Source organism: Terrapene carolina, unplaced genomic scaffold (assembly GCF_002925995.2).
Source record: "Terrapene carolina triunguis isolate 2854851 unplaced genomic scaffold, T_m_triunguis-2.0 Scaffold231, whole genome shotgun sequence".
NCBI classification, from domain to species: Eukaryota; Metazoa; Chordata; order Testudines; family Emydidae; genus Terrapene; species Terrapene triunguis.
The window spans coordinates 4240271-4256782 of NW_020664582.1; the positions used below are offsets into that span (position 1 = coordinate 4240271).

At 46.3% G+C, this 16512-nt stretch overlaps 1 protein-coding gene across 1 annotated transcript in view; it reads right to left on the minus strand.

The window, feature by feature from the left end:
- MYBBP1A (MYB binding protein 1a) overlaps nt 1-16512 on the minus strand; it is a 78564-nt gene that overhangs the window by 7329 nt on the left and 54723 nt on the right. The window contains exon 24 of the mRNA XM_026656574.2: nt 14780-14896. Coding sequence (XP_026512359.1) covers nt 14780-14896 — 117 coding nt within the window. The remainder of the gene's footprint in view (nt 1-14779; nt 14897-16512) is intronic.

The following is a 16512-nucleotide window of genomic DNA, read 5'->3' on the forward strand; positions in this document are numbered from 1 at the left end:
CATCAGAACACATATTGAATTGTTAGTTTACAAAGCGATGGTAATCCCAACTCTCCTCTACGGCTGTGAGACTTGGGTGACCTACAGAAAACACCTGAAAAACCTGGAACGCCAGCACCAGCACTTTCTTCGGAAGATCCTAACATAAAGTGGGAGGATCATCGCACTAATGTCAGTGTCCTCACAGAGGCCGACATCTTCAGTGTCGAGGCCCTGATTATCCAGCACCAGCTGAGGTGGAACAGGCACTGTGTGTGCATGCTTGATGTACACTTACCGAAACAACTGCTGTACGCCCAACTCACCAAAGGAGAAAGGAAACGAGGAGGCCAAAAGAAATGATTTAAAGACACCCTCAGGATAAACATCAAGAGATGTGGCATCGACACCGGACACTAGGAGACAGCAGTTCAGGATAGGGATAACTGGTGAAGACTTGTCAGAGAGGGAACGTCCACTTTTGAGGAAAACCACCTTGCTCTGGTCGCAGAAAAACGCCAGAAAAGAAAAGACAGACAACATTCGCGGCCCAACCCGGTCTTCCAACACCACCTGCAATGTCTGCCAACAAGCCTGTGGCTCAAGAATCGGACTCTTCAGTCACCAAAGGACCCATGAAGAATAAAACCTGTGAAAGAGCTCAACCTCAATAGGTCGCCGCCGCCGCTGAAGTACAGTCAAAGTAGTTTTAGTTAAATAAAACAATTTGAAAATGCTGCATTTGTGCATTTTTAATTGAATCTGAATTTCTATGTAATTAAAGCTAGTAAAAATCACAGGTGAAAAAATCATCATCTAGTAAATAAAATGCATCATTCACCTCTAACGTAAAAAAATTGAAAATTAAGAATCTGAATAAACGTAAGTTAAGCTACATAATTGCTTAAATGAATGTGTATCGATATAGTGTATCCTCCTGATTAGCAAAAAGCAGCACTAAATTTAGTGTAGAAGAGCCTATATTTAGCTGCAAATCAGCAGGTATTAATGGCTACTAACCAGTGACAATCAAACTTCCTTTAAGAAAATAACTAAAAAGTACAAGATTAAAATCGATGATTTAAATCAAGGTTTCCTGCTTGCTGATTTAAAATCAAGAGTAAAATCAATTATTTAAATCGCTTTGATTTGGATCAATCCATGCTGCAATAAAGCCAAATGCCACCAAGGGGGTGAGAATGACTGCATACTGTGTATGTCGGGTAAAAGGAGAGAGTTTATCTGGAACAAGTCAGGAATGCCACAAGTTCACACGGGGGACAAGTGCGAAAAGGCACCGTTGCAGAAAGTCTCTCAATGTGACTGTGTGCCAAGTGACACCATATGTGGAGTCCTGGAACAGACACACTAGGTTATGAATTCACAACTACAGACTTGTTGAGTCTCTCCAGAAACTCCTCCTCTTCTTCTGCAACTCAAGATCCTGTCTACACTGAGCTGTCATGTCTCCCGTATCAGCCAGTTCAGTTGCAAATAGCAAACAGATATATACAGATTGCAATTTGGTCTCAGACAATTCATGAACAGTTTAGGAAAAGGACTACATTTACCGAATAAACTTCCCTTGAGGATTGTTCACCCACCTCTAGCAGAACTTTACTCACTTCAAAATATAAAATAGAATTAAGAGGGTAAAGAAATCTGGATAAATGTTAGAGAGGGAGGATGCTCCAGTGGTCAGGAGACTCAGTTCCCTGCTCTGCTACAGACTCCCTGTGTGGCCTTGGGCAAGTCACTCAGCCTCTGTGTGCCTCGGTTCCCCACCTATAAAATGGGGCTAATGGTACTGCCCTGCCTCACGGGTGTTTTGAGGATAAATACATTAAAGAGTGTGAGGAGTGCAGATTCTATGGTGATAAATACCTGAAACAGACATCAGAGCACTCACACAGACGCTTATCCCCACTGTATCACATACAACAGAGGTCTCATTCTGACCCACCGGTCACTCGAACAGCTTCAGAGAAGTTACTCCTGGTTTACACCGGAGTAAATTAAATCAGAATCAAACCCCTTATGTATAGCAGATTCTGAGGAGTATAAAGAATTCTATTGCACCAGAGAAGCTCCTTCTTTGACTGTGGATTGCAACAGAAGGGTAAAAGAACAGTTGGCAAGACAATCTGATGCACAGCTTTACAGGAAAATAAAGCGGAAACATATGATTATATAGCTTTCGGAGTAGCAGATAGCTCATTATCTTTAAGGGATTCTGCACCCCTGAATTAAACTTCTTACAAAAATACATTCATTTCACGATCAGGTCCACCAAATGCTCCACAAGCAGAGCCAGCAATTGAATGCCACCACGTTCTGCAGGCTAGAATTCACATCGCCACTCCATTTGACTGTCAATAAGTTGCTAATTACTCCCTCTTGGTGGGTATAAGCTATGCTTCCCTATGGCAGAGCTATCAATAACCTCCAAGGTTACACATGAGTCGATGGCTCTGAAGTCTCTCAGGTAAAAGGAAAAACAAATATTAGCTGTGTAATTAAAAATACTCACACGCATGAAATTATTCCACAGACTATGCACATTCCATTTACCCCTCTCCCCACAAAAAAAATCAGCAAGTCAATTATTTGTTTAAACCAACAAAGCAGAGATAGATTTGTATTAAAACTATCCTTGTTAATATTGAAATAGGATGCTACCAGGCAAGCATTATTCTTTGTATTACAGTAGCTGAGATCAGTTGAGAGTGGGGGGCCCCTTATGCAAGGTTCTGTACAAATACATAGTGAGAGGCACTTCTGCCCTGAAGAGTTTATAATCTACACAGAAAAGACAAAGGGCGGGAGGGGGAAACTGAAGAGAAATAAAACTATTTGACATTTTGAAAATTAACAACACTTTTGATTATTAAAACAAAGATTTCAAAATCACCCATTTACTTTCTACCATGTATGCTGTTTGTTTCATTGTCTGAGCTTAGTGAAATGGTAGACAGAGGGCATGGCTACACTTGCAGATGTAGAGCACTTTGAGTTAAACCCGCCTTCGGAGAGCGCAGTAGGGAAAGCGCTGCAGTCTGTCCACACTGACAGCTTCAAGCGCACGGGCGTGGCCACATTTGCAGCGGCATTGGGAGTGGTGCATTATTGGCAGCTACCCCAGCATGCAAGTGACTGCAACTTGCTTTTAAAATGGGAGGGGTGGGGTGGAGTGTGACAGGGAGTGTGTAGTGGGGGGGAGAGAGAATGGGTTTTGGGGGGGCTGAGAGCACGTCAGCATGCTGTCTTGTAAGTTCAGATAGCAGCAGACCGCACCCCACGCCCCGCCTCTCTCTCTCTCTCACACACAGCATTCCCAGTAACGGCTTGCATGCCGGCTGTCAGAAACGGAGCTTTGAACGGGTATTTCCGCATTCCTACAGGAGTTCAAAACAATGACAAGAGTGTCCACTTGACTTAAGGGGATTATGGGACGTTTCCGGAGGCCGATCAGAGCGCAGTAATGCAACACCTCGTTCACACTGACGCCCGGGCGTTGTAGCCAAGGCGCAGCGAACGTTATTCCTCTCGCCAAGGTGGAAACCAGCAGCACTGTAGCCGCGGAGTCAGAGCGCTCTACGTGCCTTGCCAGTGCGGACGGGGAGTGAGCTAGTGCGCTCGGGCTCCTTTATTGCGCTGTAACTCACAAGTGTAGCCAAGCCCAGAGACTCAATAGTTTCTATTCAGTTTGAGTTCTTGATTCCCAGGCACTAACACCATGTCGTTGTGTTTGAGTAATAAGGCCTGATTCAGAGCCCTCTGAAATCAAAGGAAAGACTCCCAATGATGTTAATGGGAGCAAGATCAGTCCTGAACTACCTATGGCCTAATTTTCAGAAGTACTGAGCACCTGTAGCTCTCACTGAAATCAAAACGGCATTGGGTTGACACCTCTGAAATCAGGTCTTTGGTGCAAATTTCTTTAATCTCAATGGATTTCAATACAACTAAACTGATGCAGTCACACTGGTGCAGTAAAACATTTAAGCATGGGCTTCAGTCCCCTTGACTTAAGTGCTTTGCTAAGTTACATCAGCAAAAACCCTGCTTTGTACCGGTGCCTGTCTACACTGATGTAGGTGGTTTGCATGTGAGAGGGTATACAGATTTAGTTATGCCAGTGCAAAATCTCAAGACAACGCCAGCGTTCTGTTGGCGCTATGTAAACACCCAACCAACCAACACAATCACCTATTGGGGATAAGCTCGATCAGACAAATGATTGCCAATCACCCAGCACAGAAGAAGCCAATATTAATTCTTGTAGCTTGTGCAATGTAATGGTGCAGAAGCTGGAGAGAATATTTTTAATGAAATCGGATCCAGACACGGTTTAACCTATTGGGTTTCTGGTCCAGCTCGTGCTCATTTTTTGACGAGGGCAATGAAGATATTTTCCTCCAAGTCTGAAAGCACATAAGTTTATTAGAATCCTTGTGCACATTATAGCTGGGATGATGAAAGTTGCCTAGGAAGCCTTGGACACCCAATTCCCATTCTATTTTACGTCGCTTCTTACGCTGCATTCATCACCATAGTATCTGTGCACCTTCCAGCAGTGCATTACGCGAGGCGACTAACTTCTGTCACAAGTGTTTATTCCTCTCATCCTCTCTGCAGAGGGAGACACGTGCACAAGGGAGGATTTTTTAAAGTTACTATACATGCTGCACTGTGTTTACGTTGGAGAAGGCAGGCCAACGCAATGCGCTTTGCATTTGAAATGGAAGGTGGTGAGGTTTCGGATGGTCCTCAGTCCCTGGAGGAGTTTGTTTCCCAGCTGTGGGTCAGCGCATTTTATTGAGAATTGTCTCCAAATCCCATCGGCAGCTTTGAAAAATATCAGCCCAAGTATTCTTGCCATTTGCAGCATAGACTACTGTTTGTACATCACAGGTTTGCATGAGGGTTTGGTTATCTTCACCCTCCCGCCCGCCCGAAACTCTATGAAAGAAACTCTACAGTCTGTCTAGGTATGCAAGTCACTGTATGGAGTGCAATTTCTACTGCTGAACGCTCAAACTTTTAAAATATATTTTACAAATGTAAAGCAAAAGTGATTACCAAACAACAAATGGCACACTGCATATACCGCAAATATGTAACTATTCTAACAATACTTCAGGCATCTGTAGCATCCTTGCGAGATACTAACTAAACCCCTGCAAAGTTGATAAATATCCTCCTATTATACAAGGGAAAACAGAGACATGGAGAGGTGAAATGACTTGTCCAAGGTTATGGAACTTGTAGTTAAAGATCCTTCACAAGGACAGCTTATTGATCAAATTACCCCGTCACCCTCTCTAACCATCATGGGAAATGCTGCTTACACCCTTTATGTCCACACTGGCACTATTGGCCAATCACAGTATTTCCTATTGTTTCCATTGTCGCTACCCTAAGAACCACCAGTGCCACTTAACAAGGAAACTCAGCTCAGATTTCAGCTCAGCAACACCTTCGCCAGTTAATCATTCTAGCACATCTGAGTTGTCAGCATATTTGGGCAGGTCATTCTCCAAGAGGAAAAAATATGAAGGCAGTTTTCACAGCTGGAATTCCCATCTCACTCCAAGCCAAATACCAGCAGCACAGTCTCTGCCTCGTCCTGCTCATGTCCAAATGGTAGAGGTGGCTACACAGGGGATCTGCTGCCTCTGAAGGCTTCTGCCATTGCCAGCGTCTGGCATTTCTTATTCTAAGCCTTACCGCGCATAGGGCTGCTGTCTGGAGTGCAAAGCACAACTGGAATTTTCCAATTCACTATTTTTCCTGTGTTACTAAAGCCAGTGAGAGACACAAAAACAGTCTTCAACAGAGGAACAGAGTAGGAGGAAGTACACTCCGGTGGTTTGGGGGCTAGCCTGGGACTTGAGACACCTGGGTTCAAATTCCCTGCTCAGCCATAGGCTTCCTGTATAATCCTAGGCAAGTATCTATGTGCCTCAATGTCTCTCTGTGAAATGGGGATAACAGCACATGCCTACATCACAGAGGTGAGGACACTGGAAGTCGTGAGGTGCTCAGATACTACAGCAGTGGGGAGTCATGGAAGTACAACTGACAGTAAATAGCACATGTAACCTCCATAGAAGTGATAACACAAAGCATATACCAGGGAGATGGAGAAACACACACACACACACACACACACACACACAGGAAAAGAGAAATATAGTCCCAGGCTAGGAAGTTATTGCACATTTGTAGCCAGGAAACTTCAGAAGGGAAGGGAAAGCAGAAGGGAAATGCCCTCAACTTCCCTCTTAAGAACAGGTCACATGCTCGCTCCCATGTTTAGTATAACTCTTGGGGCCAAATTGGCACACACTTGCATACCCAGTCTGGAGACACAATTCCTGTGGTAATTATACCAGGTATAACTCAAGGTAACTAAACCTGCAGGTAAGACAGATACACTGTGTACATGCAGTTACCTGATTTGCAAGCACCATCATGGTAACTTAGTGAAATCAGGAGCAGTCACACTCCTCAACCAGCTACAAATCTGACCTTTACAAAACAGAACAAAATACAGACCCGGGACCCGATCCTGCTGCTTTGTGCTGCTGGATCTCTGCCCTTGTGCAGGGCTCCACTGAAGTCAATGGGGAGCCACCTTGCATGCAGGGGTTTGCAGAGCCAGAGCCTTGGCAGTATAAAATGTGTAAGACCTTGAGTTTCCTCCTACTGCCAAGAGCTTTAACTTACATTAGGTGTTTAAAAAAACCAAAAAACAAATAGCTGAGCTGATCCAAAACCCAAGCTGTCTCTCTCTCAGGTACTTCCAGTAGCATCTGAGCACCTTGCTATCTTTAATCATAGCATCTCTGTGAGGTGGGGCAATGCTAAGATGCCCATTTTACAGGTGGGGATCAGAGACAGAGAGTGTATCTACACTGCAATGCAAATCCCCACAGCACCCAGTCTCAGAGCCCAGGTCAACTCACTTGAGCTCCCAGGGCTAAAAATAGCTGCGTAGATGTTTGGTCTCAGGCTGGAGCCCAGGCTCTGAGATTTCACACACCCACCCACCCACACCCCCCGCAGGGTCTACACTGCGATTTTCAGCCCTGTAGCCTGAGCCCTGCAAGCCCAAGTCAGCTGACCCAGGTCAGCCATGGCTGTGCCTCAGGCATTTTACTGCAGTGTAGATGTACCCATTGAGAATAAGTCCAAGCCCAGGGTTGTGCAGGAAGTCTGTGGCAGAGCAGGAGTTGAACCGGCATCTCCAGAGTCCAAGGCCAGTACCCAAACCTGAGAGATACCTTTCCTTCCCACGGATACCTGAGGGGGTCAGTGGAAAGACACCAGGGCAGTGAAACAGGCCCTACAAGTTCAACACTTCTCAAAGCCTTTACATTTCAGCGTGGGTCGCTCTGCTGCCTGAGGGAGCCCCAAGCAGTACAGCTTCTTGCCTGGTACTTTTGAAGTGGGAACTGTTAGTCTAGGCTGATGCGAAACACAGCGATATCCCAGATGATCATTCTGTTACTGAGAGAGGAGAGCCGGTTTCCTAGCTCAGGGCTCTGGCACCAGTTCAAAATTCTACATCCCTGGCACACCCTCCAGCATACTTTGTTATACAAAACAAACAGCCCTTCACCCTGACGTATCAGTCACCGCTCCATGGGGTGGATCTTCCATTCAGTCAAACAAACCCCACAGCCAAGCTGCGTTCTTTCCACACGCCGCGCGCTCTCCCCGTCCTTCCCTCCTCCCACACAACAGACCTGGTTGCTGATGGATGGATGTACCGATTAGTGATGGAGCACGATGCCAGATGTCTGCAGCAGACACGCACCTTTCACTGCCTCACATCCCCTGGTACACCCCGACATTGCTTTAAGGAAACTCCTGCTTTAAAGGTTATTTTCCAGCACCAGCAAACAGCTCCGTGAGCTTTTCAAATTACGGGAAGTCCACTCATGTTTGGAGAGAAGTTCACTTCCTCATTGTTACACAGAGATTCACACGTCGAAAGGATTCCTCTAGTTAGGGCCAAGAAAAAAAAACCAACAGCCTAATAAAAAAATACCCAAAGCATTCAATCTTAGGTACTTTTATGGGACCCATCACCATGCTAACTGAGCACCTCATAATCTCTCACGTATTTATCCTCACGATACCCCTGAGAGTAAGGAAGTGCTACTATCCACATTTTACAGATGGGGAACCGAGGCACAGAGAGGCTAAGTGACTTGATTAAGGTCACTCAAGGAGCTTGCGGCATCCTAATCCCTACCTCTCCGGCGGATTTTCACTACTTTTGCAACAGATGAGCCAGGCCCTAACCTAGGACCTCACGGATACAAAAGCACAACACTTCCACAGTTCCACCAAGCCCCTGCACTCATCAACTTTGGCCCCAACCAACTACAGTTTACTCAATCATTTAATTTCAGCAAGGGCAAAAGGTTTCAAATGGATAGGCCTGAAGACAGACGACCTCTGTTTCCCACGGAACAGGTTCAGCATAGGCAGCATCTGTGGAATCTGAGGACTCTTCTCCATTTGTACATTAAGGAAGGGCTGTCAAACCATACTCCCTAACAATACGGTAGCTACCACCAACACTATGGAGGAGGCAGCATATTATCTCCTCCCCAGAATGCCTGGTGAGAAATTAGGCTCAAACCTCAAAATGTATTTCCCTTCCTGCCCATTTATAGAGGTTGTGCAGAAAGGGGGGTGAATTCCATGCTGCCCAGTTATATGCATGCAGGAAGCAGGAGGTGCAGGCAGGGATGGTAGGGCAGAATTACTTAGCCTGGAAAGGACCAGTGTTAGTGGGGACGTGGTCGTTAATGAGCGGGGAAGGAAGCGAATCAGACCCTCTTTTGTCCCTGGCCACATGAGAGACCAAACAGATCCCGCTCAAAAGAGCATCACTGGAGGACTCTACATTTTCTCTGCAACGTTTATTTTGGCAGACATGGAAAAAAATCTGCAAAAACAAGTTCACGCAGAAAATTTTCCTTTTTTTCTGAGTTTAAAGCTTTGGGGGTGTTTTAAAGCCATATAACAATACCGAAAAAGACACACTGTAGGACAGCCAGAGTGCAGGGGATGGAATAAACACAACTGAACGCTTCCCCAGCAATATTTAGTGTGCACAGAGCACTTTAACAGCACTGCTGCATCTGCACAGCCATTCAGCAAGCTGGCTAGCGTATAGCTAGCGCAGACACGTCCACACAAGCGGCTGCCTAGATGTGCCCACAGACACACACAGGGACTCACCGGCTCAGGAGATCATCAGGACACACACTGCGGCTGGACTTTTAAAACAGGACTTGGTGATTTTCACAGCCGTGCAAATTAAGACACCAGCACAGGTTATCAAATGTCATGCACTCTGGAGACTAAAGCTGGTCTACATGGGAAAGTTTTACCAGTTATATGGTTTCACTCTCTCCCCTTGTGTGAAAGCTCTAATCCCACTAGTGGCTTTTTCCAGTGTAGCTTAAACCTCTTCCTAAGCAACATAAACTAACCCCCAAAAGCCATTCTAATACCAGAATAAGAAAGCGTCCACATGGGGTGTTATAATGGCATAACTAGATCAACATTAAATTCACGCCTCAGGTTATATAGGGGGAAAAAAACCAACAACAAAAAATAACTTTCGCATGTAGACAAGGCCTAAAATGATGACCCATGGGGTGGAGGGGTTCAGACACACACAAATAGGTGTATCACAGCATGGGACGTTTGCACTTTCCTCTGAACACCTCAGGTACTGGCTATAGCCAGAGTCTTCATTCCAGGGTAGACAGGCTAACGGTCTGATGCGGTATCAAATTCGTCACAAGTTTCTCAGCACAGCGATGGGTTGACCACAGGAACAGCAGCGCTGCCTGCTGACCCTTCCCTTTGTACAGGATGCTACGTTGACAGGAAATTAAAAAGAATCCAGGCCATCCCAGGATGTACTTACAAGAGAAGGCAGATCAAAACAAAACAAAAAAAACCCACACCCCAACCAGCAAACCACTGTTTATGAGCCAAGAAAAGACTGACCTTCACGGACAGGTTTTCCACACAGGCTCAGTAATAAACGTACCAATTTTCCAGTGACATCTCATAACTCTTTTCCACTTCCCTCTGGCTTTCAACTCTCAACAACTACTTACAACCTCAGCTGCAGCATCCTATGCAAGAGTTGATGGGGGGTTGGTCATATAGCACTAGAGACTTGGCCACAGAAAAGCAAGTGCAGTCTCTGGTAAGGGGGTACCCCACAAATGCACTCAAACAGTCTGTCCAAGGTCTAGAATTACATTGGCTCCTAACCAAATTTTATCAATGGGTCACTGGCTCTGAGACGACTTTAAAGGCAGGACAGCAGCAGAGTAGGAGGACAAAGAGAAAACTGAGCTCTACAGATACAAGAGGGTGAGGGAATGCACCAAGGTGAGTAGAATTCAGGGCAGCTGCATCTGAAATGAGATCTTTAGAATGTAATGACATCGGCTAGCGATTTGGCCAATAAATTGCAAAGCCAATGTATACACGACCCCCGCTCCATGAAAACATATAGCGAGTGTGGAGGGATCTCCTGGCCGGGAAGTCAGGAGTCCTAGGTTCTGCCACTGGACTTGCTGTGTGACCCTGAGTAATTCATGCCTTAGTTTCTCCATGTGCAAACTGGGGATAATGCTACTTCTCTAACACGGTGCTGTTGCGAGGTTTAATGGGGAAGCAGTAGTGGATGGAGCACTGGACTGGGACTCAGGAGACCTAGGTTCTATTCCTGGCTCTGCCACTGGCCCACTGCATGACCATGAGCAAGTCACTTCACGTCTCGGTGCCTCAGTGTCCCCATCTGCAAAACAGGGATAATGATGTTGGTGCTACTCTTCAGGAAGCTGGGAGTCTTGGGTTTCCGTGAAATGGTTTTTATTTCGTGTGCTTTCAGATCAGCGATTTTCATCAGTCATGTAAGAACCAGTACTATTATTATTACTATTAATAAACATCGCTAAGGCTCTTTGAGAGCCTCAGGTGAATGGAGTTAGTAGAGTGGCAAGTATTATTATTCCTTTTTCATTGGCAACACCGTCATGTTGTCTAGGTCCCCAAATTAGGGCAACTTTAAAAGCTGCAGTAATATTATCTTTTTTAAAAAGTACCCGCCGTGGAATGAGGAGAACAAAAAGTGCTGCACCATTCACTATTTTGCACGGAGTTCCACCCTCACTAGGGGCCCTCCATGGACAGCTCTGTGCATGCACGGCCGTTTGCTCCGGCTGTCTGGAGGTGCAGTGGAGAGATTCCCTTGCAGCGCCCGGAGGGAGTGAGCACACACACAGGAAACATGGTTTGTGCAAGATCAAATCCTCTCCGAAGTATCTGGCTGTCCTGCCATCTGCGAGGCACCATCACAAGGGCTGGGGAGAGGGCGAACACAAACCCCCAGCAGTTGTGTTGGGCATGTTTTGTAAGTGTGTGTAAATAGCTTGGGAACAAACGAGGTCAAGGAAGCTTATATAAATGAAAGAGGCAGAGCCCTGCAGCAGTCAGAGCTGCTATTTCAAGCAGCTGTCTCATCATTTAAGGTTCCCAAACAACTGATTCTCCCTCTTTTGCCTTTTAGTTTTGCACAGGGACACACGGATATTGCAATAATATCCCCGGACGCAGCTCTCTCACATGGCTCCCTTCTGGTGCTGCCATCCACAGCCATCGCAAAGCAGATCTCCGATCTGAAGGCGTGTAACGCAATCGCCGAGGCAAGACGAGATGGGAAAACAAAACACAGAAAACGGCTTCCACGCCTCTCCTGCCGCCCTTGCCCTGCTGCGGCCAACTTCAATCTGGGAAATCACCGGCGTTGCTGCTGAAAACCTGACTGACAGCTGCTAGAACGGAACTCAACCCTCCTGACCACAGCTCCCCGGCGAGCCGTGCTGCTGTTTAAACAGCCGGCGCACGCATTAGCAAAGAGCCACTTAAAAGTTCCGGCTTTTCAAGTTACTTCAGACCCTGTACTCACACCGTCACCTCTTTGGGAAACGGATGGCTCAGGAGGTGGTGCAGGATATTTGGAGACTATTGAGCCGTTCACGTCTAAATCCGACCTCCTGCCGGTAGCGAGCGAGTTCTGTTACCACCTCCCAGCTGCCGGTACATAATGGGTTACCGCTCTCAGTCCTGTTCCCAGTGGACACATCTCAGAAGCCTGACACAGCAGGCACTGAAGAGCACCCGAGTTTGCAGAGGGCTCATGGGCTGAGCAGGCCATTGAGATTGAATCCCCTAGGGAGCAGGAAGCTCCTCCTGTCTCTTCCTATGCCCTACCTAGTCAGTAGCTAACAAAGGCATTCCTAGATTTTGAGGCCAGAAAGAATTATGATACCACCTCGTCTGACCTCCTGCACAAGACAGGCCAAAGAACCTCACCCAAAAGCGACTGCATCATGGCCCCTCACATCTGTTTGAACTAGAGCCTCTTTTTTTAAGAAGATGTCCAGTCTTGACTGAGGGCATATCTAGAACTTTGAGGTGGAGGTGCAATTCCCAGCTCCAAACAGAATGCAGCCGCGGCAGAAAGCGGCAAGAGAGGCACCAAGGATGTGACTGTCAGAGACACAGCTAGGTCCGTGCTCGGGGTGGCTTGCCCCCCTGCTGCTCTTGCCACAGCAGGAACAGTCTCTTTAAGCACATCAGCTTGATGAGAGCTCTCGCCAGTGTGTCTCCTCACACCCCCAGCTCAAAGTACAGACACACCCTTGGAAACTCTGAGAGCCCACCACGTTCCTAGGTAAGTTGTCCCACTGGTTAATTACCATCACTTAAAAATGTGTGCCTTATTCATAGTCCAAATTTGTCCAGCTTCAGCTTCTAACCGCTGGATCTGCCATGCGCCTTTTTCTCCTGGAGATAAGCCAGGATTTGAACCTGTGCCCACTTGCTAAGAATGTTTCCACTAGACCATCAAGCCACCGCACGTTCTCAGTGCTATCAGTCAGGCACTGTCTATGTTACTCAGTACAATAACACCCCACAACACCTGGTGCTCTTTTGGCAGCAAGGTCTGTTACAGCGTTTGTAACGTTGGAAACAATTTTCTGGCACAACGTTCAACCTCGCAATGCACTAAATCGCTCAACTAAACTGGAAACAGGCAAATAATTTTTACAATAAATTAGGAATTGTACACCGTGTATTTGTTTACCAGCATTTTATGGGGCTAGTTCGGCAATTCTTGATGTCAGTTATACACCAATGTAAATGCACTGATTTCAAAGAAGTTACACTGGTATAAAACTGGCGCATGGCGTTGGAGATTCAGACCCTACAGCTGGGATTTTCCAGCCATAGGGGGGTTAGGTGCCCAAATACCATTGACATTCAGTGGGAGTTGGGAGTTTAATTCCTTTAGGATTCCTTGAAAATCCCCATCTACCTGAACCACATTGTGGTAATTTTTGTTAATATGCAAACATCCGCAGAAATGGAAAGGGATGAAGAATCATTCCGCTCAGCAACAGCTCATGTCGCTACCAAAGCTTGTTCTAACATTGGATCCTGAACTGAATGATATGGAGGCATCGTAAAATTCAATGGGTATCACTAATGTGACATAGGGCCCTCTTGTGAGCCCTGCAGGTATACAACAGGGGCTGCTGGCTAGAGAGACATGGTGACACAGAAGGTTTGCTGAGGAAGATAGCTGATCTGATTCTACCCATTGTGCTGTTGATGTAATCATTAATAAAATGCATTTCGCTGAAACCCAAGACTCCCTGATTTCTCAAGAGTACTACAAAGGTCATCCCTGAGTTTCTTAAAATAGATTTGCTTGGAATTCTTGTTCCTACTCGCTGAAGAAAAATTCAATCTGTTGCCAACATTCTAATATTGCTTATTGCTATAGAAACTGAAGACCATCATAACCAATTACAAATGCGCGAAGAATGAAAGCTATACTCAGAGAGATGATAATAATACAGGTAAGACCTTAACCAATATGAGTCACTGAAATTAAGCCCCATCTGTTCATTGAGACCACCTCTTGTATCGTTTCGGAACACTCACTCCTAAAGCACCAGAATCAGCATGGACCCATCATTCTTTTGCTCTCGCTGTGCTGCAATCTTTGCATCATTATATTTTTAGAACAAATGATTTTAGGGTTCTCTTGGCAAATATCCATCTGCCATTAGCAGCGAGTGGTCCGGGACTATGCCAGGGGACCAGGAGCCAGGACTCCTGGGTTCTAAATCTTAGTTCCACTTATGACCGTACTCAAGTCAAGTCACTTTACCTCTTTGCCTTACAGGTTTATCTAGTTGTAAAACAGGTCTAACTTTCAGAGGTTTTGCAAAGTTAAATTAATATGTATGATGCCCCTCGAGATTCTTCAATGAAAGGTACATGCAAAATGTCATTTGTGTATTGAATCTAAAATGCCTAAAATGTTCTGACCCAGGCAAGTTTATTCCTCGTGCTTAGCCTCTTCCACTTGGATCCACACCCTCTTGTATCAGACCTACAGCCAAGCATCCCAGGCCTGTTATATAGGATACAAAACGGCCATGTCCTACAGCATGCAGGAGTTCATGTGGCATGAACACCAAAGAAAGCATTCGCTAGGTACTAGGGGGTCCAGATTCAGATCAAATGTAAGTGGGTGCAAATGCACTGAAGTCAATTTAATGGAGCCAAAACAATTGTACTGCATCTGAATTTGGCCCTATGAGCCCATGAGGCACAGGTGCAGAAAAGGCATCCAGTAGGCACTACCCACGTTTAACCTGCTGGTTCTCATTACCTCTGAGACCTGATTGGTACTCTCTCTGATCAGCTCCTCCCACTCCTCCTCCGTCGTCATGGAGAGCTTCAAATCCCGAGTCTGCAGGGCCCTCTGGAGAAGCATACACGCCTGCGCCTGGAATTTGGAAGGAAAAGAGAGGGACACTTTAAACTCCGTTCTTTTTGGTGGATGGCATTAGCTACCTACAGACCACTGAAACCCCCAGCTAAATATGGGGATGGTCCGCATTAGACTCACCAGCCCAGTTAATGCTTTGTCACAGAACATTCATTCTCCCTTTCAGAGTCATTCCTAACACAAGGCCCTTGAGTCACAGACTGGAATTATTCGGTAGAATGGATGCATTTAAAATGGGAGTCAAGCGGGTGGAGAGATCACCGTTATTTCAGAATCAACCTTTTATGGCACTGCAACATATATAGTCTCCATAAACCTATAAGCAACCTTTTCATCACTTTACCTTTTGTTGCACTCTAGCTCTGTTGGTAAATGCATTACACACAAAACGTAAGAGATTGGAGCTGGCAGCCTAGCGAATGCTCCAGTTCAAAAGGAAGCCCCAGATGGAAACTGCAGCTCAAAGCAGCACTCAGTCTAGCCCTGGAGTAAAACGCGCTCATTAAACCTACATGTTAACAGGACCATTGAAGAGGAGTATCCAATAGAAACCCAATGGGAATTTGCAGCCTTCTCACGTGTCCTCCTCTAGTCCAGAGATTCTATTTTAAGTCCTCATTTAGGTACAGGCAATGCGCAAAGCAAACAAAAGAAACACATCAAGACACAACACCAACAATTAGTATAAATAAATCCTACAGTGTAACAGGGACACTTCCCTGACAACAAAATGTCAGAAAGAAAAAGAGCCAGTGAATTCTATCCACAGGTAGAAACACCGTATTGCTGTCTGCAGATACAGTCACAAAGGGCTAATTTCAATCTGGGTGTGTGATGGGGTATATAAACCCCGCACTAGCATGGAAAGGGTTAAGGAGGTGCTTTGGGCTGGGGTGGCCCAGCCCCCCCCGGTACTGGCACGTCATGCCAGGACTGGAGGAGTTACAAAGAGGGAACTCCACTCCCCCGGGAGAAGCTGGAGCGTGGATTGACAGCCTGCATGGCCCCTGCACACGCAGGAGGAGGATGCAGAACCCCTCCGTTGAAGGGGGAAAGAACCGAGACTTGTACTGGATCTCAGTGAACTCTGAAGTGGACCTTGATTCTCCCAGACCCGCTCTGAAGTAAGAGGCCCATATTCTGGAGGGAGCACCTTACAGGCTTTTCCTTACCTTTCTTTTGTTTAACCCCTTGCTGACTACGGGTTATTTGGTGACATCCCCGGGGACACAGAGAGAGACGAGACAGTTTTGAGAGACCCTGGCCGAAAGGTGAGTGCCGGCCTGCTAGAAGGACGCCCTGCAGCACCTGCTGGGGCGGGGATGGACTGACGTGCGTGCACTCCCCACGTAGCTTGAAGGGGGCGTCCTACTGCGGCCAGATGAGTGACAGGGTGTAACTACTGAAAATCAATGGAGTTGCATCAAGAATGAATCTGCCCCCCCAAAAAGCCTCCATTTTGTAACCATGTACCGCATCTTAACTCCACAAAGAGAGGGGGCCTGGTTTGCCTTCGTGCAGTGCATAGCCTGCGGAACTCATTGACGCAAGATACCCGAGACTTCGTTTAGCAGTATTCACAAAAGGATCTGATGTTTCTATGGGTAATAAGA